At 37.4% G+C, this 22,181-nt stretch overlaps 2 protein-coding genes across 3 annotated transcripts; both read right to left on the bottom strand.

Annotated features, from left to right (window-relative positions):
- Nucleotides 1-2,248: 2,248 nt before the first annotated feature.
- Nucleotides 2,249-11,307, bottom strand: LOC122051072 (CBS domain-containing protein CBSCBSPB3-like). 2 transcript variants are annotated; one of them, XM_042612008.1, is made up of 9 exons: nucleotides 10,979-11,303; nucleotides 10,735-10,894; nucleotides 10,508-10,640; nucleotides 6,185-6,355; nucleotides 4,944-5,022; nucleotides 4,751-4,864; nucleotides 4,582-4,648; nucleotides 2,560-2,665; nucleotides 2,249-2,476 (listed from the first exon to the last, which is right to left on the bottom strand). In XM_042612008.1, exons 1-9 carry the CDS (start codon nucleotides 11,158-11,160, stop codon nucleotides 2,343-2,345), a joined length of 1,146 nt encoding a protein of 381 aa, XP_042467942.1. In that variant the 5' UTR covers nucleotides 11,161-11,303; the 3' UTR covers nucleotides 2,249-2,342. The 2 variants fall into 2 exon arrangements, with proteins under 2 accessions (XP_042467942.1, XP_042467943.1); XM_042612009.1 differs by lacking the exons at nucleotides 2,249-2,476; nucleotides 2,560-2,665 and adding an exon at nucleotides 3,483-4,231 and having other exon boundaries at nucleotides 10,979-11,307.
- An 8,254-nt stretch (nucleotides 11,308-19,561) lies between these two features.
- LOC122053517 (carboxyvinyl-carboxyphosphonate phosphorylmutase, chloroplastic-like) lies at nucleotides 19,562-21,424 on the bottom strand. Its single transcript, XM_042615571.1, has 7 exons — nucleotides 21,135-21,424; nucleotides 20,941-21,014; nucleotides 20,622-20,704; nucleotides 20,506-20,530; nucleotides 20,390-20,409; nucleotides 20,167-20,316; nucleotides 19,562-20,083 (listed from the first exon to the last, which is right to left on the bottom strand). The coding sequence occupies exons 1-7, from the start codon at nucleotides 21,365-21,367 to the stop codon at nucleotides 19,727-19,729; spliced, it is 942 nt and encodes a 313-aa protein (XP_042471505.1). The 5' UTR covers nucleotides 21,368-21,424; the 3' UTR covers nucleotides 19,562-19,726.
- Nucleotides 21,425-22,181: the final 757 nt, after the last annotated feature.

Below are 22,181 nucleotides of genomic sequence, written 5' to 3'. Positions count from 1 at the left end.
TTTATTTACCTTTACTTCATTACCTTTCCGAAGCCATGATAGCTTGTAAGGTCGAGGATGATCTTTGGTTTTTAATTGCAGCTTCTCTACCATAGTTGTAGCCACAACATTTTCGCAACTTCCTCCATTAACAATGATGTCACACACCTTGCCATTTGACGTGCATCGGGTGTGGAAGATATTATTACGAAGCCATGAATCATCTGGAACATAGGTGGTGTTGAGACTACGCCATATCACCAAAGCTTCCCCATGATCTTCATAAGTGATATCTTCCTCCTCGTCACATTCATCATAAATGGGTGTTGTCTCCTCATTCACCTCGTCATACTCTTCCTCAATGAAAGTAATGATTCTTCGATTTGGACAATCGGCAGCAAAATGTCCGAACCCTTTGCACTTGAAACAATTTTTTTGATTAGTCGGACCACTGGATTTCACAAAACCAGCACCACCATCCTTACTTGCGGCAGATTTCTATTTTACGTCTTTGGCTGCCGGAGTGTTCTTGGAAGCAGAAGCACTTCCTCGATTAGAAGCACCGCCACCCGACGAGAAACGTCCCCCAAAACGACTTGATTCTTTTTGTTGTTTTTCAACCTTGAGAGCCAACTGGCATACATCATTATATGTCCAATATGGCTGCAATTGGACCACATTCCCAATCTCATACCTCAGCCCTCCAAAAAAACGAGCAATGATTTGTTCTTCTGGCTCTAAAACATCGCACCGCATCATGAGATTTTCAAATTCAGCCACGTAGTCTTCCACGAACAAATCCTTCTGCTTGAAGTTGTGATATTTAAGAAAAGTATCTTGCCGATAATTATCCGGCAAAAATTTCCTCCTTAACTCCTTCTTCATTTTGTCCCACGTTCTGATCTTTTGCTTGCCATCTCGCATACGTTGCTTCTTAAGGTGTTCCCACCAAATGGATGCATATTTTTTTAACTTGATAGCCACCAGCTTCACCTTTCTATCTTCTTGAACATCTTTGAACTCAAAGACTCTCTCAACGGAATTGAGTCAATCAATGAATTCATTGGGATTATTTCTTCCTTCAAAATTTGGAATATCAACTTTAAAATCAAAAGACTTGTTGCGGACATTGTCTCTTCGGAACTGTGGACCACGAGAAGCACGGTCACATGAGTCGTCATCATCATGAAATGGATTGAAATCCACATCATTATTTGTAGAACCACCATCTGAATCATGACCATCAACATCATATTCATGATGTTTGCCACACGGAAGGCGTTGCTCGAGTTGTTGCACTTGTCTCCTTAAATCTTCTAACTCGATATCACGAAGGTTCCTTTGACGAGCTTGAGGATCCTCATCGTTTGGTCCCTTTCTTCTACGACCAGCCATTGCAGACCAAAGCTCTGATACCAATTTGACACCGAGTAATCAGAGAAGTAGGAGGAAACACAAGGAACTACTCAACACTCACCACTCTAGGAATCCACCAAAAGAGTTTAGAGCAAGATAAAAAGAAGATAATATCTTCTAAACAAGCTTAAGAGCTCAAGATAATTCTTATTTTCCAAATTGTTCCCACAAGCTTTCAAAAGAGGCCATTATATAGTCAAGTCTTGGAACAACCCTCCAAGTGAGTCAAAAGAAATAAATAAGCTTGCATGATCTCAATACCAAGAAAATTATTTCTTGTTTTCTACCACCGCCTTGCTGTAGCACCTAGACTCCATTAATTGCGTGTAGATGACAATGATCATTAGAATTAGAATGCAGCATATAGGTTGGATGGCAAAATTACCAACAGTTGGTCTCAATTTTTAATAAAAAATTGAGAAAGATAGCTAAGAATACCTAGTCATGACTTGCCAGTTGGTGGTCTCAGTTTTTTTACCATGAAAATATATCATGCCAGCACGAGTAAATTTTACTGTCCTGTTTGTGCCAACATATTTTCTGGTACGCTCAAGACAAAATCTATCTCGAATGGTAAAATCTAGAACCAGCAAATAATTGAAGATTCCCTTGCCATGACTTGTCCTTCAATTTAACTTTTCAACCATCAAAAAGAAACACCACAGAGAGAGGAAGAACCAACAGGAGCACCAACAATAACAAAGAAGAGTAATGCCAAAGAAAAAAAAAGAGAAGAAAACAAAGATGAAACTACATCTTGTACCTGTTGCTTGTTCAAATATTAATTATGTTAATGCAAGTTCAAATTTTCTTAATCTGCTAGAACAATGCGCTTACAAGAGAGCTCTGCAAATTTGATAGGACCAGAAAAAACACAAAACCATGAAACTCAAAATTTGATTGGAGATTAAAAGTACAACCAATTGTTTCTCTTGTTCAAGATGAAATTAAATTTCATGTTCAAAGAGCAATGGGAAATCTTTTTCAATATGTAACTGCAAATACAAAGGCATATTAAATACCATGGAAATGGCTGCATGTGTTAATTGCAGAACATCCAAACAAGCAACAATGTGGCCATCTGTTGTTGAAGATGTAGCAGAAAATCAGAACAAAAAATGTTAACAAATTTCTTCATGTGCAAAAATAAATGATAGATGGTACCTGAGTCTAGTACTGGAACATGTAAGAACTTTCCATCATGCATAATGTGCAATGCATCAAGAATTGTGGTGTCAAGTGTGGCACATTCAGGGTTCAACGTCATCACCTATAAAATGGAAATTAAAGGATGACTCATAATGATACTTGTTGGAATGAAATTCACAAATCCAACATCCTAAAAATTCATAAAGATTTGAAACATTATATAAGATTTTTTACGTTATTGAAATTCAATAGCCATTGGAAATCCCTAAACAACATGATTTAAAGAACTACAACCTTGAGAACAATATCAACACGAATAATGAAGAGTGAAAATTGACGTGAACAATTATGTTTATTCAATAGATAATTCATTTGATGATACAAAATTGACAAAATGCAACATGTTTATCAAAGAAAATTACTAGTAAATTCAACTACACTTCATATAAATTGATTATCAATTACTTCACAGAATATAAATTGACCATGTTACATATCAATTTGCATCCTTAGAGTTAACCTGTAATGATACGATAAAATTAGAAGATTCCATGAATTGTCCGGCTAAATAGGCTCAATTTTTGTCAACTTGTCATGAGTCTCCTCCCCAGGAATCCAGACTTGCTAAGAATCACATTACAAATTGTCAATTCAACTCCATAGCATCAATCCTTATCAATCTAATTTCAATTACTTTTTCCTACATCCAATCTTCCCAATAATGACTGTTTATTGGCCATCTGCTAGGAATCGCAACTTGACCTGCCAAAACCAACCAACCTATATTGCATGGATACGGGTACGGGTATAGTATCGAATACTATACGGATACGGCGATACGGAAAATTTTCTATATATATATATATATATATATATATATAGTATTGAAAGATCATGAAAGAACTTTTACATACTATTTATCGAAAAAATTGAAAGTCAAATTAGGGCTTATATTCAAATTTATAAATCAAATCTTTCTAACAAAATGCTTAGGGTCTAAGCACTTTAGAGAAGCGGAGCAGAATCGAAAACAATAATTTAGGACTTACATGGCGAGCTGCGACGAGAGCAGAAAGGGAGGCGAGCGACGTCAAAGAGGTGATGAGAAGTGAGTAGGATGAGAGGCGAGTAGAAAAAGATTAAGGTTTAGGATTTAAAAGCCCACAACCCAATTCATTTTTATTAATTATTTTTCAAGTTTTTTCAATAAACCCCCAAAAATTTTAAATATTTGCAATTTTGCCCAAACGTATCTTGGAAGAATGTATCCTAGCCGTATGCTTGTCGTGTCCAAAACGTATCCACCTAGTCAAACCTCAAAAAAGTCCATGACAAGTTTTTGGCCGTATCCGATATGCATATTTGCGTATCATATCCGTATCCGTGTCCGATACTTCAAAAAAAAAAAATCAGAGAACCCGTGCTACATAGCAACCAACCTAGATCAATACAGCCATACTGCATATTGTTGCACTTGCACCACAAAAAATCTCATATATAAAGCTGATAATATCATACCTCTATCAAATTATTATGCTGATATGATGCCCTTTCAATCTGATATATTGTGTATCATATTTGACAATTTTGAGACAGCTTCCATCCTAACTAAATACACCCAACTCAGGAATCCAGAGTGAAATAGGTTAGCTTCAGAAACCATGACAGGAACTCCATTGCACCAATCCTAGTGATAACAGACACAGATGGTTTACCAAGTTTTGTTTCTCTTTCTAGGAATTTTCTTTATGAAATAATCCAACAAGGATGATGAACAGATGAATAGAATAATCATGAACCTATGATCAGAAACTGCAATTGTAGAATAATGATGAAATGTGTATATATCCTAATTCCTAAATTTAAGGAGTAAACCTCAATACAAATATTCAAACTACAAGAAGACAACATGGCTTTTAGAGACCAGACCTGACCTGGAGGAGTGGTTCAGGGCTATAATGCGTAACAATTATAAAACCCTTGCGTAAAATGGATTTAGGACATGGAAATTTTATAAAATCAGTTTACATAGACTACCTTTTCAACAGGAGTCAGTTCAGGTGAAAGATTTTGAGCAACTACTCGCATAAGCACATCCTTGGAGCTGCAACAAACAAAAATTAGCAGGAGCAAAAAATAATTCTTATCAAGCAGCCAGAGTCAAAAATAAATAATAAAAATTTAAAAAAGACAATGAGTGGCATACGTTAGAATTCCATGAACACCACTTCCTGTTGGTATAATCACAGAGTTAACTCGAAACTCACGCATCTTTTTTGTAGCAACAGAGACCGGATCTGAGGGAGATACCAATACAACTCTGCAGATAGGTTTCCAAAAGGTCAATCACAATAGCATTGCTGCAAGAGAAGCATCAAAATTAAAGCATATAGACATACTTTGAATGTTCTGTTACAATAGTTGATAGAGTCGGCTTAAACATTCTTTCTCGGAGAGTTTCAATGAAAGCATAAGGCGCTGCATCAAGGAAAGGGAATGAATAATAAATAACTTAAATTCTCAAAAAGCCTAAACAGCCATAAAATAGTCACGTAAGAACAAACATGCACTAACTCATCTCCAATGAATCACTGCATCATACTTTTACAGAGGATACAGAAGCTTTATTATCAATGCCATCATCATCAAGTCATGTCAATTCCAACATTTTGGAGACTAATAAACCAAACTTATAAAACCAATAATAAAAATGTATTATAAAGAAGCTTATAAAACTAACTAGAATTTTTTTTTTCATGCATCATTCAGAAACACTATCATTAGGCTTATCAAGATATGTGTTAATAATTTAAAATTAGATCCTTTACATAACTAATAAAAAAGGTTAATTTTACATTTTTAACCCTTCATTTGATTTTGGTCGAAAGATTGGACTAACAAGTTAGAATTGCTATTGCAGAAACTCATAATTCAAGCCATAAGAACTGAAATTTCAATGTCATTAGAACACAAGAACCAATTCATTCTTATTTTGATTGGCACACATGTCCCTCTACCTTCATCTCCTTTTCAGATACATACATTTCTCATGCCTCAGTCAATGTCATGTGTGTAACCAGAAACATACTGATCAATTCATTCTTATTTTGATTGACACGTGTCCCTCTACCTTCATCTCATTTCTAGATCATCCATTTCTCATGCCTATGTCACTTTTGTCACATATGTGACTAAAAACATACTAACTTGAATCCACCTAACACAAACACTAGCTAAATCAGGTATATGTTAAGGACAAATTGTGTTGTGAAACAATGAGAGGAAGGACTTCATAGAGCTAGGTGAAAGTTCCTTTCATGCCCAAGCCCAACTAACATGGTACACATTTATAGTTTATAATTCAAAACAGTAAAAACTGTAAAAGGAATATGAATCAAAATCATGTCCCTCTCAACGTTAGTACACATTTCTAGTTTATCATTCCAAACAGTAAAATTGTAAAAGGAATCTGAAACAAAATGATGTCTCAACAAATTTACATAAGTTTTTTCTTTAACCATGTAGATTTTCAACCCTCATCTCTTATGATCAGGGAAGATGTTGAGAAGCAATTCAGCATATGCACATGCTGCAAATAACAACAGCAGAGGACCCTAATCAAGTAGTGTTCTGTATAAACCTGACAAGTTGTTTCCCCATTGACGTTCGACTCCCTCAACTGCAGCTGCAATAGCACTACCTTGTTCAGCAGCTTTTTCCATTTTTGATATAGCATCATACATGCATTTTGTAATATCCAGCATGGCAATAACTTCACCATTTTCTACTACAGGAAGATGCCTAAATTTTCCTGCAAAAGACCAGTTAATGTCAAGAAGAATTAGAAATGTTGTAATTACAAAAAATATAGTGCCTACGAAAAGATCAGAGCAACAATAAACTTTATTAAGACAATATGGTCTAAACATCAATGCTCCTACTAGGAAAGTCTCTTCTCTGGTAAATGTCTATATCGCATGATCAAGATCTAAAATTCCCAATTCTAAAGTATATCATCATCTAATGAAGTATGTACTATTATCTGTAGCACTTCAGGATTACTTTTTTGCAAATCATATGTAGGATCTAATTACCACACAAAATTAGAGTAAACAACTCTTCCATAACTTTGAGTTGTTCTATAAACCATTTAGTCTTGATGGAAATTGGGAATTTATTTTAATTAGAATTTTTAAATATGTAACTGACTTTAAGTAATTGTCCTAATTTAGGTGCTCAATTCTTTTTATTAATTTTAATTTAGTAAAATTTAATGAGCATCTTTTAGCATGGTAAAGATTCTTAGATTTGGTAACACTTTATTGGGATTAATGTATTTCTTAATCACTGGTATTTCTTTCCTAGTTTAGTTGATATTGAGTTTATGAAAGTGGTGGCATGCATATTTAATATTCAATCTTTGGTTAATAAAATTTCCTTTTTGCTAATTTTGTGTGATGACCATTTTCTCTTTGCAAGACATTTACCTTTTGCTTCATCAGTTTTGTTCCAACGGTTTAAAGGTATTTGTGTTGCATCAGCCGAATCCCTACCACTGAAAGGTTTCGGATCTGTGGTTCGTTGATCTTGGTGCTCCTTGATTCTTCCTCTTTGTACATCATAAAATTCAACATAAGCTACCCCCCCCCCCCCCCAAAGCAACCACTCCTCCCATCACCCACAAGGAGAACACCCTCCAGCTCCCTTCAGCATCCACCTGTCTCCTGATCTAGCATTGTCTCAATTCAGTGCCAGCTGCAGTCCCAGTCTACCAGCCATGATCAAATTCAGTCGTTCCCTCTTTTCTCTCAGATTCTCCTTCTCTTAGTCGCTCAATTTCCTCAGTGCTATATGTAGCTAGAGCTGTTGTCTGATACGCCAATCAGTAACACTTGTGCCTTCCCTGCCAACCTTATCAGCACAAAGTCACAAATCGAGACTGGCTTTGATACCACTATCATTTTCATCCACAGATCCACTGCTAACCCCTTCTAGTTTGTGTTGCGGCATCACCCGAACACAGTGATTCCTCCCTTTTCTTCACCACTGGTTGCCTCTTCCAGCAATCCAGATAGTGTGTGACGCTCTCAGCTGTCCAGTGGCTCCAACTTCCTTCAGCAACCAACTACTAATTGTTGTTCTTTGATTGGTCAAGAAGCATGAAAAGGGATGACTTACTAAACATCTATTATAGCGGCGATTTAAAAAACAAGGCAGACTTCAATACAATTGAAATTTACTATATGATCTTAGACTAGATTTAATACAAGACATCTTGCGAGTCAAGACAAATCCAACACAAGATTGAATGGCAAGATTAAAAGAGCATCAAGACAAGAACCTAGTAGCGACTTTAATATCAAAAAGGCTTTCGATATAATTGTACTTTCTATTTTTAAAAATAACTTGTTTAATTAATTGGTTGATTTTTCTCACAATTATACTGTGTATCATAATTTCCTTGTTTATACTGATCTTAAATCATAAAAAAATGTAAAATATCATCATATTGTTTCTTATTTAGTTTAATCTTTATTTGTCAAAAAAGTGATATACGCGACCTCTTTATTTTTCTTTCACTTAGTTTATTTATGTCATATGCATTTTTTTTTGTTTGCATTGTATTTAATTCAACATGTTTTATTTCATAATCATCATTATTTAGCAATATTTTAAAATGGCATGATGAGAGAAGCCACCCAAACTTCTATCGGTGCAATTGTCGTCAAAGTTCACTACTTTAACTCAAGTTTGAGTTTTGATGTTTGACAATATATAGAGATTGCAGGTAATTGTCCATTTGGAAGATTGTTGATGCAATTCTCCTCTGGTCAAAGGTTGACCAGTTTGATATGAGAGAGTAGCCAAGTAGATCAAAGTTGACGGGATACTCGACTGGAAAAGTCCTAACTGGAGGTTAGGCAAGGGCAAAGACTAATGGGATGAATGCATAAGAAGAAAAATCAAGTGGGTCATGAGGACCGGACACTTGGAGTAGAAGTCCGGGTGAGTGAAACAAGACAAATGGAAAGTCCTGATTAGTAAAAAATCAGGAAATTGAAAATCCTAGTGAGTGAAGCTAGGCAGTGAGAAAACCCTGGTTAGTGAAGTCAGTGGGAAAATCCTAGTGAATGAAGTTAGATGGAGAACAATCCCGGTGAGTGAAGCCAGACATTAGAGAATCCAGGTAGGTCAGACATTGACCGAACACCTAGTGTTTCGAAATCTAAGTGGGTTATGGAGAACCGGACACTTGGCACGAGAAGAAAAGTCCAGGTGGGTCAAAGGTTGACCAGGCATTTGGTGTTTGGAAGTCCAAGTGGATTATGGAGGACTGGATACTTGACACGAGAAGAAAAGTCCAAAGTGGGTCAAAGAATTGACCGGACACTTGGTGGAGAAGTCCCAACAGGTCACGCTTGACCTAACGTTGGGCAAGAGAACCCTAGACTTGAATTAAACAAGTTAGGGTAGGGCAATTTATTGGCCCTAAACTAATCGATTAGGTAATCGATTAAGAGGTTCTTGCAAGAACACAAAAAGGGCCTGAATCGATTGGGTCGAGCCTAATTGATTGGACTAATCGATTAGGACCAAGAGATTCGCGAAGAGAAATTCGTGAAAACAAGACCCAATCGGTTCAGCCACTACTAATCGATTGGCCCAATCGATTCAGCCACCGCTAATCAATTGGGTCAATCGATTAGGTAGTGTTTTGTCACGAGAAGGTTTAATTAATTGTGCTAATCGATTAAGACCTTTTTGCAAGTGAACATAGAGTTGCGGAATTGATTGAGTAATCGATTAAGGTTCTTTGAATCGATTAGGATGACTCACCAATCGATTAGGGTTCAAAAAAAAAGTCATTCTATATGTTCGAAGCAGGTTGTTGACGTAGTAATCGATTAGGGAAAAGTTGAATCGGCTAAGGCGCCAGCAAAAACCCTATAAAAGGGTTTTTCGTGATCGTTTTGAATAACACAACTCAAGAGACAGATTCGAGCAACAAGAAGAGAGCAAGTTAAGATTTCATTATTGTAATCTTGTGTAAGATTTCATTGTATTTATTCTTGCTCTTCTTAGTGTATTTTGTGTTGTGAGCTTGTAAGAGGCATCTCCTCCTCCGGATTGTTTCCAAGAAGGAGTGTTTTTATAGTGTAAATGTGTGCACCGTGTGGATCCTTGGATTAGTCACCTCAAGGAGGTGGATACGAGTAAATCCTTGTGTTAGCATTGAAAAGTTGTTCGCTTCAAGTATTCCGCTGCAAGATCATCTTCATCGAAGCAAGCGAGCTATTCAACCCCTCCCCCTCCCTCTAGCTCAACCGGTCCCAACAACTTCCACCATATACAAAAACACAATAGATGTAGATTTTAGAAGTGAAAATATCAACCCAATTATACTTATGCGGACAATGAGCTTAGATTTAGAAAAGCTAAAATGGACCATTCTAATAATTTTAGTGGGTGTCATTCATACACTTCTAGGAAATAACATATAACAAATTCACTACTATATCATCTCATGGTTAGAGAAGAATTAAGATATTCTCCCAAAAATAATAATTGTCGTATGTCTAGGTATGTTAGGACACATGCCCCTTGTTTTTATGGAAGATTATATTTTAATGTACTTCTGAATTAGTTAGATGGCATTGAAAATTATTTTTATCGACATAACATAACCTCCATTAAAGCAGTTCAATTTGTCAAATTCACACTTAGACTCACGTTGTGTAGAGAGGAAGGATTCGTTCAGCCACAATCAATGGTATTTATGATCATTTACTTGATGTAAGAATTCAGGTTTTGTCGAGGCATTTATAAAAGAAAATAATGTTAAAAAAAATTATCATAAAAGTACGGGCATGATACTTTCACTTCTAACTGTTCAGAATGTGAAGGAAAGCATTATCTATGAGCAAATAAATGTGAAGGCGCAATGATTCATGAATAAGCTAACCTTGGACCATTTTTTGCAGAGCCTCAATTGCAAGGGTATCAGACATTACAAAATTTGGGTTTCTAGTCATTATCTTTGACGCAGGTGTCTGCTGCGGCCTCAAACCCTCCGCTATAACCCTTGTGGCAATATCCTGCAGAAGCGACAAACAAGCCCAGCACAAACACTTAACCTCATAAACAAAGAAGATGGCAGTATCAATAACAAAAGAAATCAACAAAACCAACCTTGTCGGTAACAATACCAGAGAGAAGCCCGTTGGCATCCGTCAGGAGCACAGAATCGACCCTACGCGCCCCCATCCTCCTGCACGCGTCGGAAACAGTGGTTCCTTCCGGAATAGTCAAAGCTTTCGATAATCTCAGCTTCTTCACAGTCCTTTCCCCACTGTCCCATCCAAATAGAAAGAAATCACAAGAAGAAATCCATAAAAAGGCAAACTCGTAAGACAACGAAGAGAAACAATCGTACGGTGCTAGGCTGGCAGAATTCGGCTTGGAGGCGTTCCCGTTTGCAGCGGCGACGGGGGTATCGGCGGCGGCTGCGGAAGTGGTGCTATCATTCTCAAACGGAACTGGTTTCTTCACCGCCGCCGGAGCGCGGCGGGAGGCGAGGCCGCTCCTTCTCGGAAGAGGGGCGGCGTGGGTGCTCATCTTCTTGCTTGATTGGTCGGACTAGAGGACTTGGAGGAGAGAGGATCGAAATCGAAATCGAAATGGAGAGCCCTAAGTCGATCGTGACCAAGGGTTCCTGCGCGTGCCGCTGATAGCGGCATTTGAATATTTCGAACCGTCTTTGTTCTAGAAAGCTCTAAAGTAAAGTTAGCTTTTTACCCTACCAAATAAGTTTTTAAAATATCCCACGTATTATAATTTTAAAATTAGTAGATCGCATACCCATTTTTAATTTTATCCTCGTCCCTAAATCAATTCAACTAGAAAAATAAATCAGTCAATTTTTTTCCCAATTAAATCGATTTCATTCTTATAAAAAAATCCATCAGCCAATTTCGACTGATAAATCTAAAGAACTCGAATGGTATAAAATCAATTTCTATTCGTCTAATTTTCCTGATTGTAAAAATATTATCAAACATCAATTTAACTTAATATATTAAGAGCATTATTTTTTAAATATGAATGAATCCAAAAAAAATTAATTCATATTTAAAAAACCAATGTCCTTAATATATTCGGTCAAATTAATGTTTGATAATATTTTTATAATCAGGAAAACTAGACAAACACATAGAAACTGATTTCATGTCATTTCGAGGTCTTTAGGTTCATAAATCGATTTCGTCCGAAACCAGCTGATGGACCTAGAGACCTCAAAATGACATGAAACTAATTCTTATATGTTCGTCTAGTTTTCTTGATTGTAAAAATACTATCAAACATTAATTTAACTGAATATATTGAGAGCAGTGATTTTTTAAATATGAATATATCTAAAAAAATAATTTGTGCTAAAAAAATCACTGCTCTCAAAAAATATAGATCCACTACATTAACGATCCCCTAGTGTCAACCCCACGGATATAGAGGGAGATATATGCAGGTACACAGATATCAGGCGCATGGTGGGGTAAACCCCAGGTCGTCAATTCCTTAGATTGCCCCTTGTCATTACGCAGAGATGTCATACGCCCACCGTCTGTGTTACGCCCTGGGGCGAAAAAAATCACTACTCTCAATATATTGAGTCAAATTGATATTTGAGGACATGAATATAATCATAAGAACTAGAAGAACTTATAGGATCTGGTTTCACTTCATTCGAAACTCTTTAGGTTCTTCAACCAATTTTGGTCGAATGAACTTACATTGATTTTATTTAGGTTCATTCGGTCACAGTTTCAAAAAAATCTTCACTCTCAATATATTGCGTTAAATTGATATTTAATAGTATTTTTACCATTAGGAGAACTAGATGAACACATAGGAACTGGTTTCATGTTATTTTAAGGTGATCCATCAGTCGATTTCAAAATCAGCTGATAGACCTAGAGACCTATATATTTGTCTTATCTTTATAAATATTTGTCTAGTTCTCCTAATTATTATCTTTATATTATTTCTCAAATAGATTCCCAACATGACTAAAAGCATTATATCATTCTCCAAACAAGTATCTCAAGACTGTGCAAAATATAACTAAGCGGCTTAATGATCAAGGCGGGTATAAAGTGTAGGGATATGTCCGATGCGGGTGTATGCTAGAACACGTTTTGTAAATATGCGCAACTAAAAATAAAACAATAATAATACCTAATTATTACATCACACACTACACGCATACAAGGATACACATATCAAACATGATTGCATAATTACAATTTTTCAAGAAGTAAATTTGCGCTAGATATACCTTACGGATAACCTATAACGAGAAAGGATCAACCGTAGTGACGTTGTCGAAATTCGCTTCTATTCATATTCACGCTAAGCTCCTCAAGACAACTCCTTGAGTATAAACCTCTCATTCAGAAGTTACTAGCCACGAAAAAGATGGATCAAGAGGAAGAAGAAGAGAAACACACAAGGGAGAGTTTTTCTTCCTTGTGGTGGTCATGGCAACAAGAGGGAGAACCCTCTTGTTGGCGGCGTGAGAGAGAGGAGAGGGAGAGGAGGATTGGGTTTCCAAAAGTCAAACAATAAAATAATGAAACTTCTATCTCATTCTCTCCCAATTACATCTATATATAATCCTCTTTAATAAGTTGATTAGAAAACTCAAATCCAACTCATTATCCATTAACTAAAAATTAGCTCATTGACCCCTTAGTTTGGTTCACAACTAAATCAAGTTGGCTCATAACTAATTCATGATTAAACCAAATATAATTTAACTCTACCATAAGAGATGTAGCTCATCTGCACTTTCATTATGACAAATATTTCCATATTTGTCTTATGTATAGTTCAACCAAACATTTATCTCTTGATCTAAGAATCTTGTTCTTTAACTTATTTTACGTCTTTTAGAGACTTGTTAGTACGTGTGACCCAATAGATTTCTGAATTATCTTGGTCGTCCATAATTAACTACTTAATTATAGAACGATCATGAGTGTCACCTAGTATTATATCATGATCCCCAATTAGTTGAAAAATTATAGTCGATCTTAGAACTAATTCTAAACCCTTTAGTAGCTACAGTGAGTTGTGTCTTGTTCCTTTCACTTGTTTTATACTCACAAGGTTTAGGACATGGGCTATCTGTCTATCCCCACTAAACTGACTACGTCACACCTAGCCCAAGTAATACTTCCTCGATCTACGGATTCAAATCACTCGTACATGTGTACAAGAGTCTCGTACTTTTAACATGTGATGCTTTTGCTAAAGATTTTGAGTAATAATCCTAACGCATGGCTATAAGGTATACGTCTCCTCGCAAAAATGGTGAATCCTCTGTGGGCTATCCAAACATCTTCGAACATTTTGACTTATACCCAATCATCCCGGGTCCACACCTCACTGAGGTGCTTGTTTAAGATGTCAAAGTATAAGTCTTCATGACCAAGATGACTTATATACCTCAAGTTAAAAGAAACTTGCACTCAAGCTGCGATAAGAGTTTCACAGACATATCCATATATATAGATAACCATACGAAGTCTTACAGTGAGTCACTCCAATGAACTAGTTATCATAACTAGCATCCACGTTTAACTCTCAACATCCCAATGTCTCTAGCCAGTGAGACAACAATTGCTTGAGTAACCAAAGAGTATAACTCGTGCTAGTCTTACATAATTAATGATATCTGAATGCATCAATTCGACGACTAGACAAATTCCAATATGTTCATAATTGTACATGTAGAGATAATCACTAGTTGTGGTCCAACCACAATTTCTCTCATGCTATGAATTGTATTGTAAACATTCAGTAAATGAGTTTAAAAGAATCAAATATATAATATGCACTCAAATAGTGAATCTATATTTAGTAAAATCTATAAGACGATTGCTTTAAGGCATCCCTCAAAATTTAACATAAAGGCGGTCGGCCTTAACGACCGGCTGGGATACATGCAGTATAATACACAACAAAGCAGATTATGCAGAATGCAGGTGAACATCCCAATCAGGCGGCCGACTTAAGGACTATCTGAGATTTATTTGACAAACATCCCAATCAAGTGGTCGACTTAAGGATCGACTGAGATATAGTCAACAGACAACATCCTAACTGTTGGTGCGGTTAGCACTAACGGTCTAAATCAGGTTTTGATGAATGATAAAGTATGTTAAGTTAGTTTTATTGTGATTTAACACTTTGACTGAGTTTGCAAGAGAAACCCAGCTAGGTCAACGGGCCGACCAGATAGCTGGTGCGAAGTCTAGATAGGTTGACGGGCTAACCTGATATCTGGTATGAAAACCAACTAGGTCGACGAATTGATCGGATAGCTGGTACTAAGTCAAGCTAGGTCGATAGACTGACCAAATAGCTGGCATGAAGTCCAGATAGGTGGACGGGCTGACCGGATGTTTGGCAGGTAAGTTAAGGTAAGTCACTGAAGGGGAGTGACTTGGTGAGGACGTGTTCCCTGTTAGGGAACTTAAGCTTTGATCCAACTTAGAATCATTTCAGGAATCTAAGTTGAGATTGTGACTAGATTATGGTCTTGGTGAGACAGAATCTAATTACTATTCTATTTAAATATAATTGTGCTAATACTTTATTTTGTAGGGTAGTATAAATTGTATTTTGCCTCGGACTAACATTTTCTTGCAGGAAAAAGGTGTGCTGGAAAATGATGGTTCGGGCGCCCGGAACTGGTTCGGGTGCTTGGAACTGGTTCGGGCGCCCGGAACTGGTTCGGGCACCCGGAAGGCAATTTCTATCCTAACAGCTAGGAGCACGCCGATTAGTTGGCCGACGTCATGCTCCAAGCACCTAGAAGGGATCCCGGCGCCCGGAGCTTCCTATATAAGGAGGCCACCACCTGGAGCAAAACAACAACTTCTGCTACGACTGCTTTGTTGCGCACTGCTCTTACGGCGTCGCGAAGCTTCTCCGACAACCTACGATTTAATCTTCTATTTCTGTTGTCGGTATTCTTTTAATAATTTCTGTACTCATTTTTGTAATAATTTTTACAAGTTATTAGTGATTGCCCAACGGAAGCACTCGATGAGTATGAGCCTTGGAGTAGAAGTCGACGAAGATTCCGAACCAAATAAAATTGGTTGTGTTAGCATTGTCTTTATTTTTCTTATTTCTGCTGCATACTCGAATTGATTTTTGAATTCTTAAATATCGCTATTCCCCCCTAGCGAATTCTACGATCCAACAGTAACAACCTATCAGAGAATATTCTTCTGAAACCTTATTCAGGGACCATCTTATCCCCCATCAGTTGACCACTTATAACAGCAATTTTCTTCATTAACCTCAGTGATAATAAAAACTATAAATAATAAAAGAGGTATACATATGGGTAAATGAAAAATTCCTTGGATGATTATGACATATTACCTAGGTTGTCCCCTCTCCTTTACCTAACAACCCCTGACACACTTTGTCACCTCATGATTGTGAAAGTTATGTGAGGTGGTATATAAAAGGGGAGTCTTTTCCATAATGAAGATACACTATCTGAACATGTACAACTCATCCTCGTGCACGCATCTGCTACTGTTTTCATCCGCCCGCTCGGGCTTGTACTAATTTAAGCATCGGAGGGCCTTTGCCAGGGACTCCCATCCTAGTTTCTAGGTACTAACGTTTTGTTGGATCGTTTCCATATGCGCAGGATCAAAGGAAAATTTCTTCTCGGAGGAAAAAGTCTTCTACCAGTCAACCACTGATCCACTGTGTTCAGCGTGTTATTTCTACAGTTTTCAGACAGGATCAATAGAGATGACAATTTTTTTTAGTAATTAATAAAATAAAAATATTAATTATTACAATATAAAAATTAAATTAATTTATTATAGATATGTCGATCTTAAATATTTTTGAATTCTTGTATTTATTATAGATGTATTAATTTTAAATATTTTTATTTAAAAAAAAAATATTTTCTTTTCTTTTTTATAACATATAAATTCATCTAAAATTTATGTTTAGTTTTAAATTATTTTCTTAGTTTTAGTATATTTTGTTGTTTGTAATTGAAAAAGTCACTGCATGATGCCCATTGTGATGCTTTTGGGAGGGAATGCAACTAAAAGTAATAAGATAAAAATGATATAATAATAATAATAATAATAATAATTTTTTTATTATTTGATTTAGTTGGATTCATGAGATGGGATGACTCATCACTATATCCAAGCTCTTTAGGTACGTCAAATGTGTATCAAGTTAACGTTGAGTCAGCCCTATTCAGTCCATCTCCGGTCAAATTGACTCTTATTGAGTAGATTGTTACTATGCCAAATAATTGAATAAACTTGGGTAAATATCTCTCCTCCGATGCTCCTTCCTTTTGACATTCAAGTCACCAGAGTTATGGTACAACGGTAGGGTATTCAGGTTGTCATCCAGATATTCACGGTTCGAGCCCCAGATATGACGAATTTGTAGATATTTTTTCTCCAAATGGGACACGTAATTAAACGATGCCGGGCTCCTAGGCTTCCCGGATGCTAAGCTCCTGAGCTGCCCGCTGCGAGCACTTCCCGATTTACCCAGTGATCGGTGGAAAATTTCCATGGGGCCAAACCGATCACCCCAAATTTGACGTTACCAACCTGATTAATATTTTTTTTCCTTTTGACATTCAAATTAGATTCTCTAAAGAATTACAGAGGAAAGACAATCGTGAAAGGAAATTAGTAAAACATTATCTCCTACCATACTTCTTAAAATTGACATCATTATCAGAGATGAAGAGAGACCTTTATTGTCAAGGATAAACCTCTTCACTTCTCCCCTAAACACGACATGATCGTTTGTAATCGACATTTGTTGTAATTATTGCCTCCTTTAATCCGACTGGTGCATAAGCAGTCATGTCCCTTGGGGGTTGCTAGCGGCCTGGACAACAGTCGCGTCACTTGGGGCGTTTGAAGGATAACTATTGTGTCATTTAGGGACTGCTAGAACATAACTATCGTGTCATTTGAAGTTGATGGAGCACATCAGTCATGTTTTTTTAGGTATCCATATCAGCAGTGGCGGATCTAGACAACAAAAAAAAAGAAGAGGGTGCTTAAAGAAGTGAGTTGGAGCTTATCTTCTTTCTCGCTGCCCCTCGGACTGCAGTATATTGGTGGAATTTTCCGGGAGCAAGGAGGGCTCAAGACACCCCCTGCGCCCTAGATCCGCCACTGCATATCAATTTCTCTATTACTATATCTAAAATTTAGGGTAAATAACCCATTTTATTAAATTTAAATAATTACTTTTCACTACATACTGCATCAAATACCCTAAAATTTCTATCATCATAATTTTTTTTTATTATTTTCTTCTCTTTCTTCTATTTTTTATTATTATATTTATGAAATGAGTGGAAGGAGAGAGATTGAAAAGATTGAGTGGAAAGAGAGAGATTAAAAAAAATATTATTTTATTTTTATGGTAGAGGTTTCATTCCCTAAATTTAGAGAATCACTATTTATCAAATCTAAATTTAGAGAATAGATAGAGTAACTGATGCAGAGGACTTTTAGTTACTCTATTCAAAATTTAAGATAAAATGGATAGGATAGTTGATGTGGATGTTCTAAGAGTATAATGAACAAATCTTTTAGGGTTGTTGGAGCATGACAGTCGCATCCTTTAAGGCTGCTTAATGACCTGGATGTGACTTAAATTGACTCGGGTTAAGCTCGGTCAGAACCAAATTAAGCTAACCTGAATTCATGTCTGAGTTGGCTAATTTGACCCAAATCCCCTTTCCAAATGGATAAACTGAGGACTATGTTGACTAAGTCATAAAGAAGTATGTTGACTAAGTCATAAAGAAGGTTGTGTTAATCAAGTTTATGGTTGTCAGACGGATCAATACATGGTGGAGCGGATCGACTTGTGATAGGTCAACCATTTGACGGGGCAAGACAGGTTGACTCGTCATCTAAGCGAATTGAAAAATTCTCAATCCAACCAAATCAAAGACGGATCAACCCACATACCCATTAAAAATAAAAAATAGAAAAGTTTCATATCTCACATACCCATTAAAAATAAAAAATAGAAAAGTTTCATATCTTCAAATGTTGAAATAGATATTTTAAATATAAATAGATACAAACAGAATATTCATGTTTGATAAAAAAATATTATTTTTATTTTAAAATTATAAAATAATAATAATAAATTGACATAAAGTTTGATTTACATATATTTCTTAATCCGCAGATCAAATCAATCCTATTGCGGGTTGACTCGTGCGGGTCACAGGGTTAAGCGGGTTGGTCCGTGCGGACTTAAGTTGATAAAATCATAACTCAATCAACTTAAATTATTTGAAAGGATGGACCAAACCTAACTCAAATTAACAGCCCCGGCGTTATCACTACTCCATCAGTATAATTGTTTAACAATACAATTATAACCCTACGAATTTATTATATATTATTATTTTTACCGTAATATTTTCCTCTGTTTTTTCCTTTTGGAAATATTTTATTTTACAAATTTATCCTTATCAAATGAAGATTTTATTTTTAGACACTTTTTTTTTTGTTATAGGTGATATATGGTAAGATTTAAATGCGCATATAATTAAAATCTTACCTTAATATGTATATTATATATTTTAATATAATAAGATTATCTTATCATAATTTACCATAATATTAAAGATTAACTCAGCTAATGAGTTCTATAAATATTAAAAAGATGTTTGGAGTGTTTAAAAGACTCTAAAATAATAAAGATGATTTTTAAGCATTTTTCAATGACCGAAGATAACAATCAATTTATTTTTCTGTATTTAGATATAATATTTATTGGAAACTAAGTATGATTTAAAAGTTCTAATATGTTTTTTAGAGAAATATTTCCCCATCTTCATTAATGCTGAACCAGGTAATTGTTCTCTTGCATTAAAAATCTCGTTACAGTCGTAAATTTGACAACTTTATCATCCAACAAATTTGCCATTCAATTTATTCAAACAGCAAAGAATTTATTCAAACAGCGGCAGCCCACACAACGCACTCGCAAACACGACACCGAATCCATCTACCAAACAACAACTCAGCTCCGTAAACATCACTCACGAATTGCTTGCTCTATTCTCATGCATCGATCAGTTGGAGGGCACTTTGAATTTCTCAAATCGAGCGCCCGTCTCGTTGTACTCCTTCAGTCCGATCAAACTGTTGAACTCCTCGAACGTGGTGAGCTTGTGGAGGTGGTCTCTGCTCGTCCCTTCCTCCTTCAGCACTTTCAGCGTGTCGATCAAGGCGCGAGCCGAGGCGTAAACAGCAGTGGTGGAATGCAGGACGAGGTGGAATCCCATCTCCTTGAGCTCCTGCGGCGTGTGCAACGGCGTGAACCCACCTTCCAGCATGTTGGCCGCCCGGAAGCCATTCGTGCGCTTGCACACCTCCCTCATCTCGTCGTCGCTCCGTGGAGCCTCGACGAAGCAAGCATCCGCCCCTGCCTGCACACAATGGTGGATCACGGAAGAAGTGGTGAGGGGAAAATTCTAAAAGCTCGCACGACGATGCGCAGCTGATCTAGTACCTCCATGTAGAGGTTAGCCCGTGCGATCGCTTCGTTTAGACCACCGGCAGTTGCACGAGCATCAGTCCGAGCGACAAGAAAGAAATCCGCATCGCCGATCGCTTCTCGAGCAGCTGCTATCTTGGCTGCATGATCCTCTGCTGGTATCACCTGAGAATTGTACGAGATATGGCTTAATGGTCTAGAAAACTCAACAGAATGATGTAGCCGTGCAGACAATTACCTGTTTTCCTTGCATGTGTCCTGATATTGCCAAAGGGAAGGGAAACAACGTTAGGTGAGAGATTATTGGAACAGAAACTTAGCTAGATAAAGAAAATTAAAATGTCGATCTCGTACCGCACTTCTTTGGCCAGACTTGATCCTGGAATTCATGCGAATGTAAGAGAAAGAACGAAGTTAGATCTTAAGTTTAGGAGCAAATATAAGAATGAAGGAAACCGGAAGCATCGCACCTCAAGGAACAATCCACCAGCACCAGTTGCCATTATGTCTTTAACAGTCCTCTGAACGTTGAGGGCGTTACCACCTCCTGTATCTGCCAACATTATTCAACCAAGAGTGTATCAGCGACTAAGACGATGCACAACGATAACTAAGAAGGATTGCAAGAAGGAAACAAGAAGGACGTTCTGTCAAAAAGGGGAAAAAAAACAGAAGTAGAAGGAAAATAGGGAAAATTTCATGTCCCAGATCCCCAATCCGGTTTTCAGAACTTCGAGAAGTCAATTTTTCAAAAAAGGAAATAGACAAAACGAGGGAAAATATGATTACCAGCATCGACGATGAACACAACGTTCGGAGCCGCCGCGCAAATCGCTCGAGCAGCATCCGCCATCTCCGGCGGCCTACAATTTCACAAATAGAAGAGAAATCGCGAGTAACAGCGCGGCTCGAAGCTCTGCCAGAACAGAGGGAAACAAAAAAAAAGAGCAACGAAACGAAGCCAGAGAAGGGGGAGAACATACGTGAGGAGGCCGATGTCAGGCATGCCGAGGCGGGAGGCGGAGACGGCGTAGCCGGAGACGAAGCCGGCCTTGAATCCGGCGCTCTGTAGGACCGAGGCGGAGAGCGCGTCGAAGATCCCGGGCAAGAGCACGCAGCCCTCCTCCTCGACGAGGCGGTGCATGCGGGTTTTCCTAGTTCCAGCGGAGGCCGCCCAAGGCCTCACCGCGACGTTGGCCGTCTGCGAGTTCGCCATCACTCTCGCTCGCCGCGGACACCGAGCTGCTCTGCTCTCCGAGATGGGCACAGAGTAAGGTACGGAGAGAGCAGAGCGCCGCAGGTCATTTATAGCGAGCGCCAAGGACAGAATTGGAATTTGGGATTTTACTATCTTTTTCCCTTTTTGGTTAAAAAAAAAGGAGAAATGCGTAAAAGAGGCTCATAATTTTAAATATAACACAATTGCCCCCTCTCCCGAGACACTTACAATATTTTTGAGGGAGCGAATTGTAAATTCGTGAATATTGTCGGGCGCGGGACCCGATTTTACTGTGCTGTTTTACTCGTCGTACGCTTACTCGTCTGCTGTACCTGTACCATTTACGATCTTCCCATGTGCAGGCGCAGGCTTTCCTGAGATAAATCACGTGTCCTGCCGACGACACGACGCAGAAATACTGGAGTCATGATTGGACCACTGCATGTGGGCCCGTCAGACAAAGCCAATAGAGACATGTCTCTGTAGGAGACGGCGTTCGTACTCGGGCAGTGAAAGGGCAAGCGAGACATCGCTTAGATTTGCTTATCACCGGGGTGGCTGACAAACCATAATTGATAAGCAACTTTCCCTTATTCGTAGGCCTTATCCATTCATGCATGAATATTTGGTTCAATAAATTTTAAAATTATTTTTTAATAAATATAAATTATTTTATTCCACTAAAGCAAATATAAATTGTGCACTTTGTTGAATTCCAAAAAAACTATTGAGTGCCTTTAGCATGTAATTAATTTGCCACCAATTTATTTAAATCATTATCTTCTCTACTGTAAAGGAAAATAAATTTAAT

Source organism: Zingiber officinale, chromosome 3A, assembly GCF_018446385.1.
Source record: "Zingiber officinale cultivar Zhangliang chromosome 3A, Zo_v1.1, whole genome shotgun sequence".
Classification (NCBI taxonomy): Eukaryota; Viridiplantae; Streptophyta; class Magnoliopsida; order Zingiberales; family Zingiberaceae; genus Zingiber; species Zingiber officinale.
The sequence above is the reverse complement of the archived record's forward strand: the minus strand, read 5'-3'. Positions and strand labels throughout refer to the sequence as shown.

Bases quoted from the DNA above. Each gene is read 5' to 3' on its own strand.
- LOC122051072 (XM_042612008.1), bottom strand. From the start codon at position 11,160: ATGAGCACCCACGCCGCCCCTCTTCCGAGAAGGAGCGGCCTCGCCTCC. The intron at 10,895-10,978 runs GTACGATTGTTT...TGGATGGGACAG, and splicing joins AATTCTGCCAGCCTAGCACC to TGGGGAAAGGACTGTGAAGA. The intron at 4,865-4,943 runs GTATGTCTATAT...ACCTATCTGCAG, and splicing joins ATTGTAACAGAACATTCAAA to AGTTGTATTGGTATCTCCCT.
- LOC122053517 (XM_042615571.1), bottom strand. From the start codon at position 21,367: ATGGCGAACTCGCAGACGGCCAACGTCGCGGTGAGGCCTTGGGCGGCC. The intron at 20,410-20,505 runs GTACGAGATCGA...TGGCAATATCAG, and splicing joins AGTCTGGCCAAAGAAGTGCG to GACACATGCAAGGAAAACAG. The intron at 20,317-20,389 runs GTAATTGTCTGC...TACAATTCTCAG, and splicing joins GACACATGCAAGGAAAACAG to GTGATACCAGCAGAGGATCA.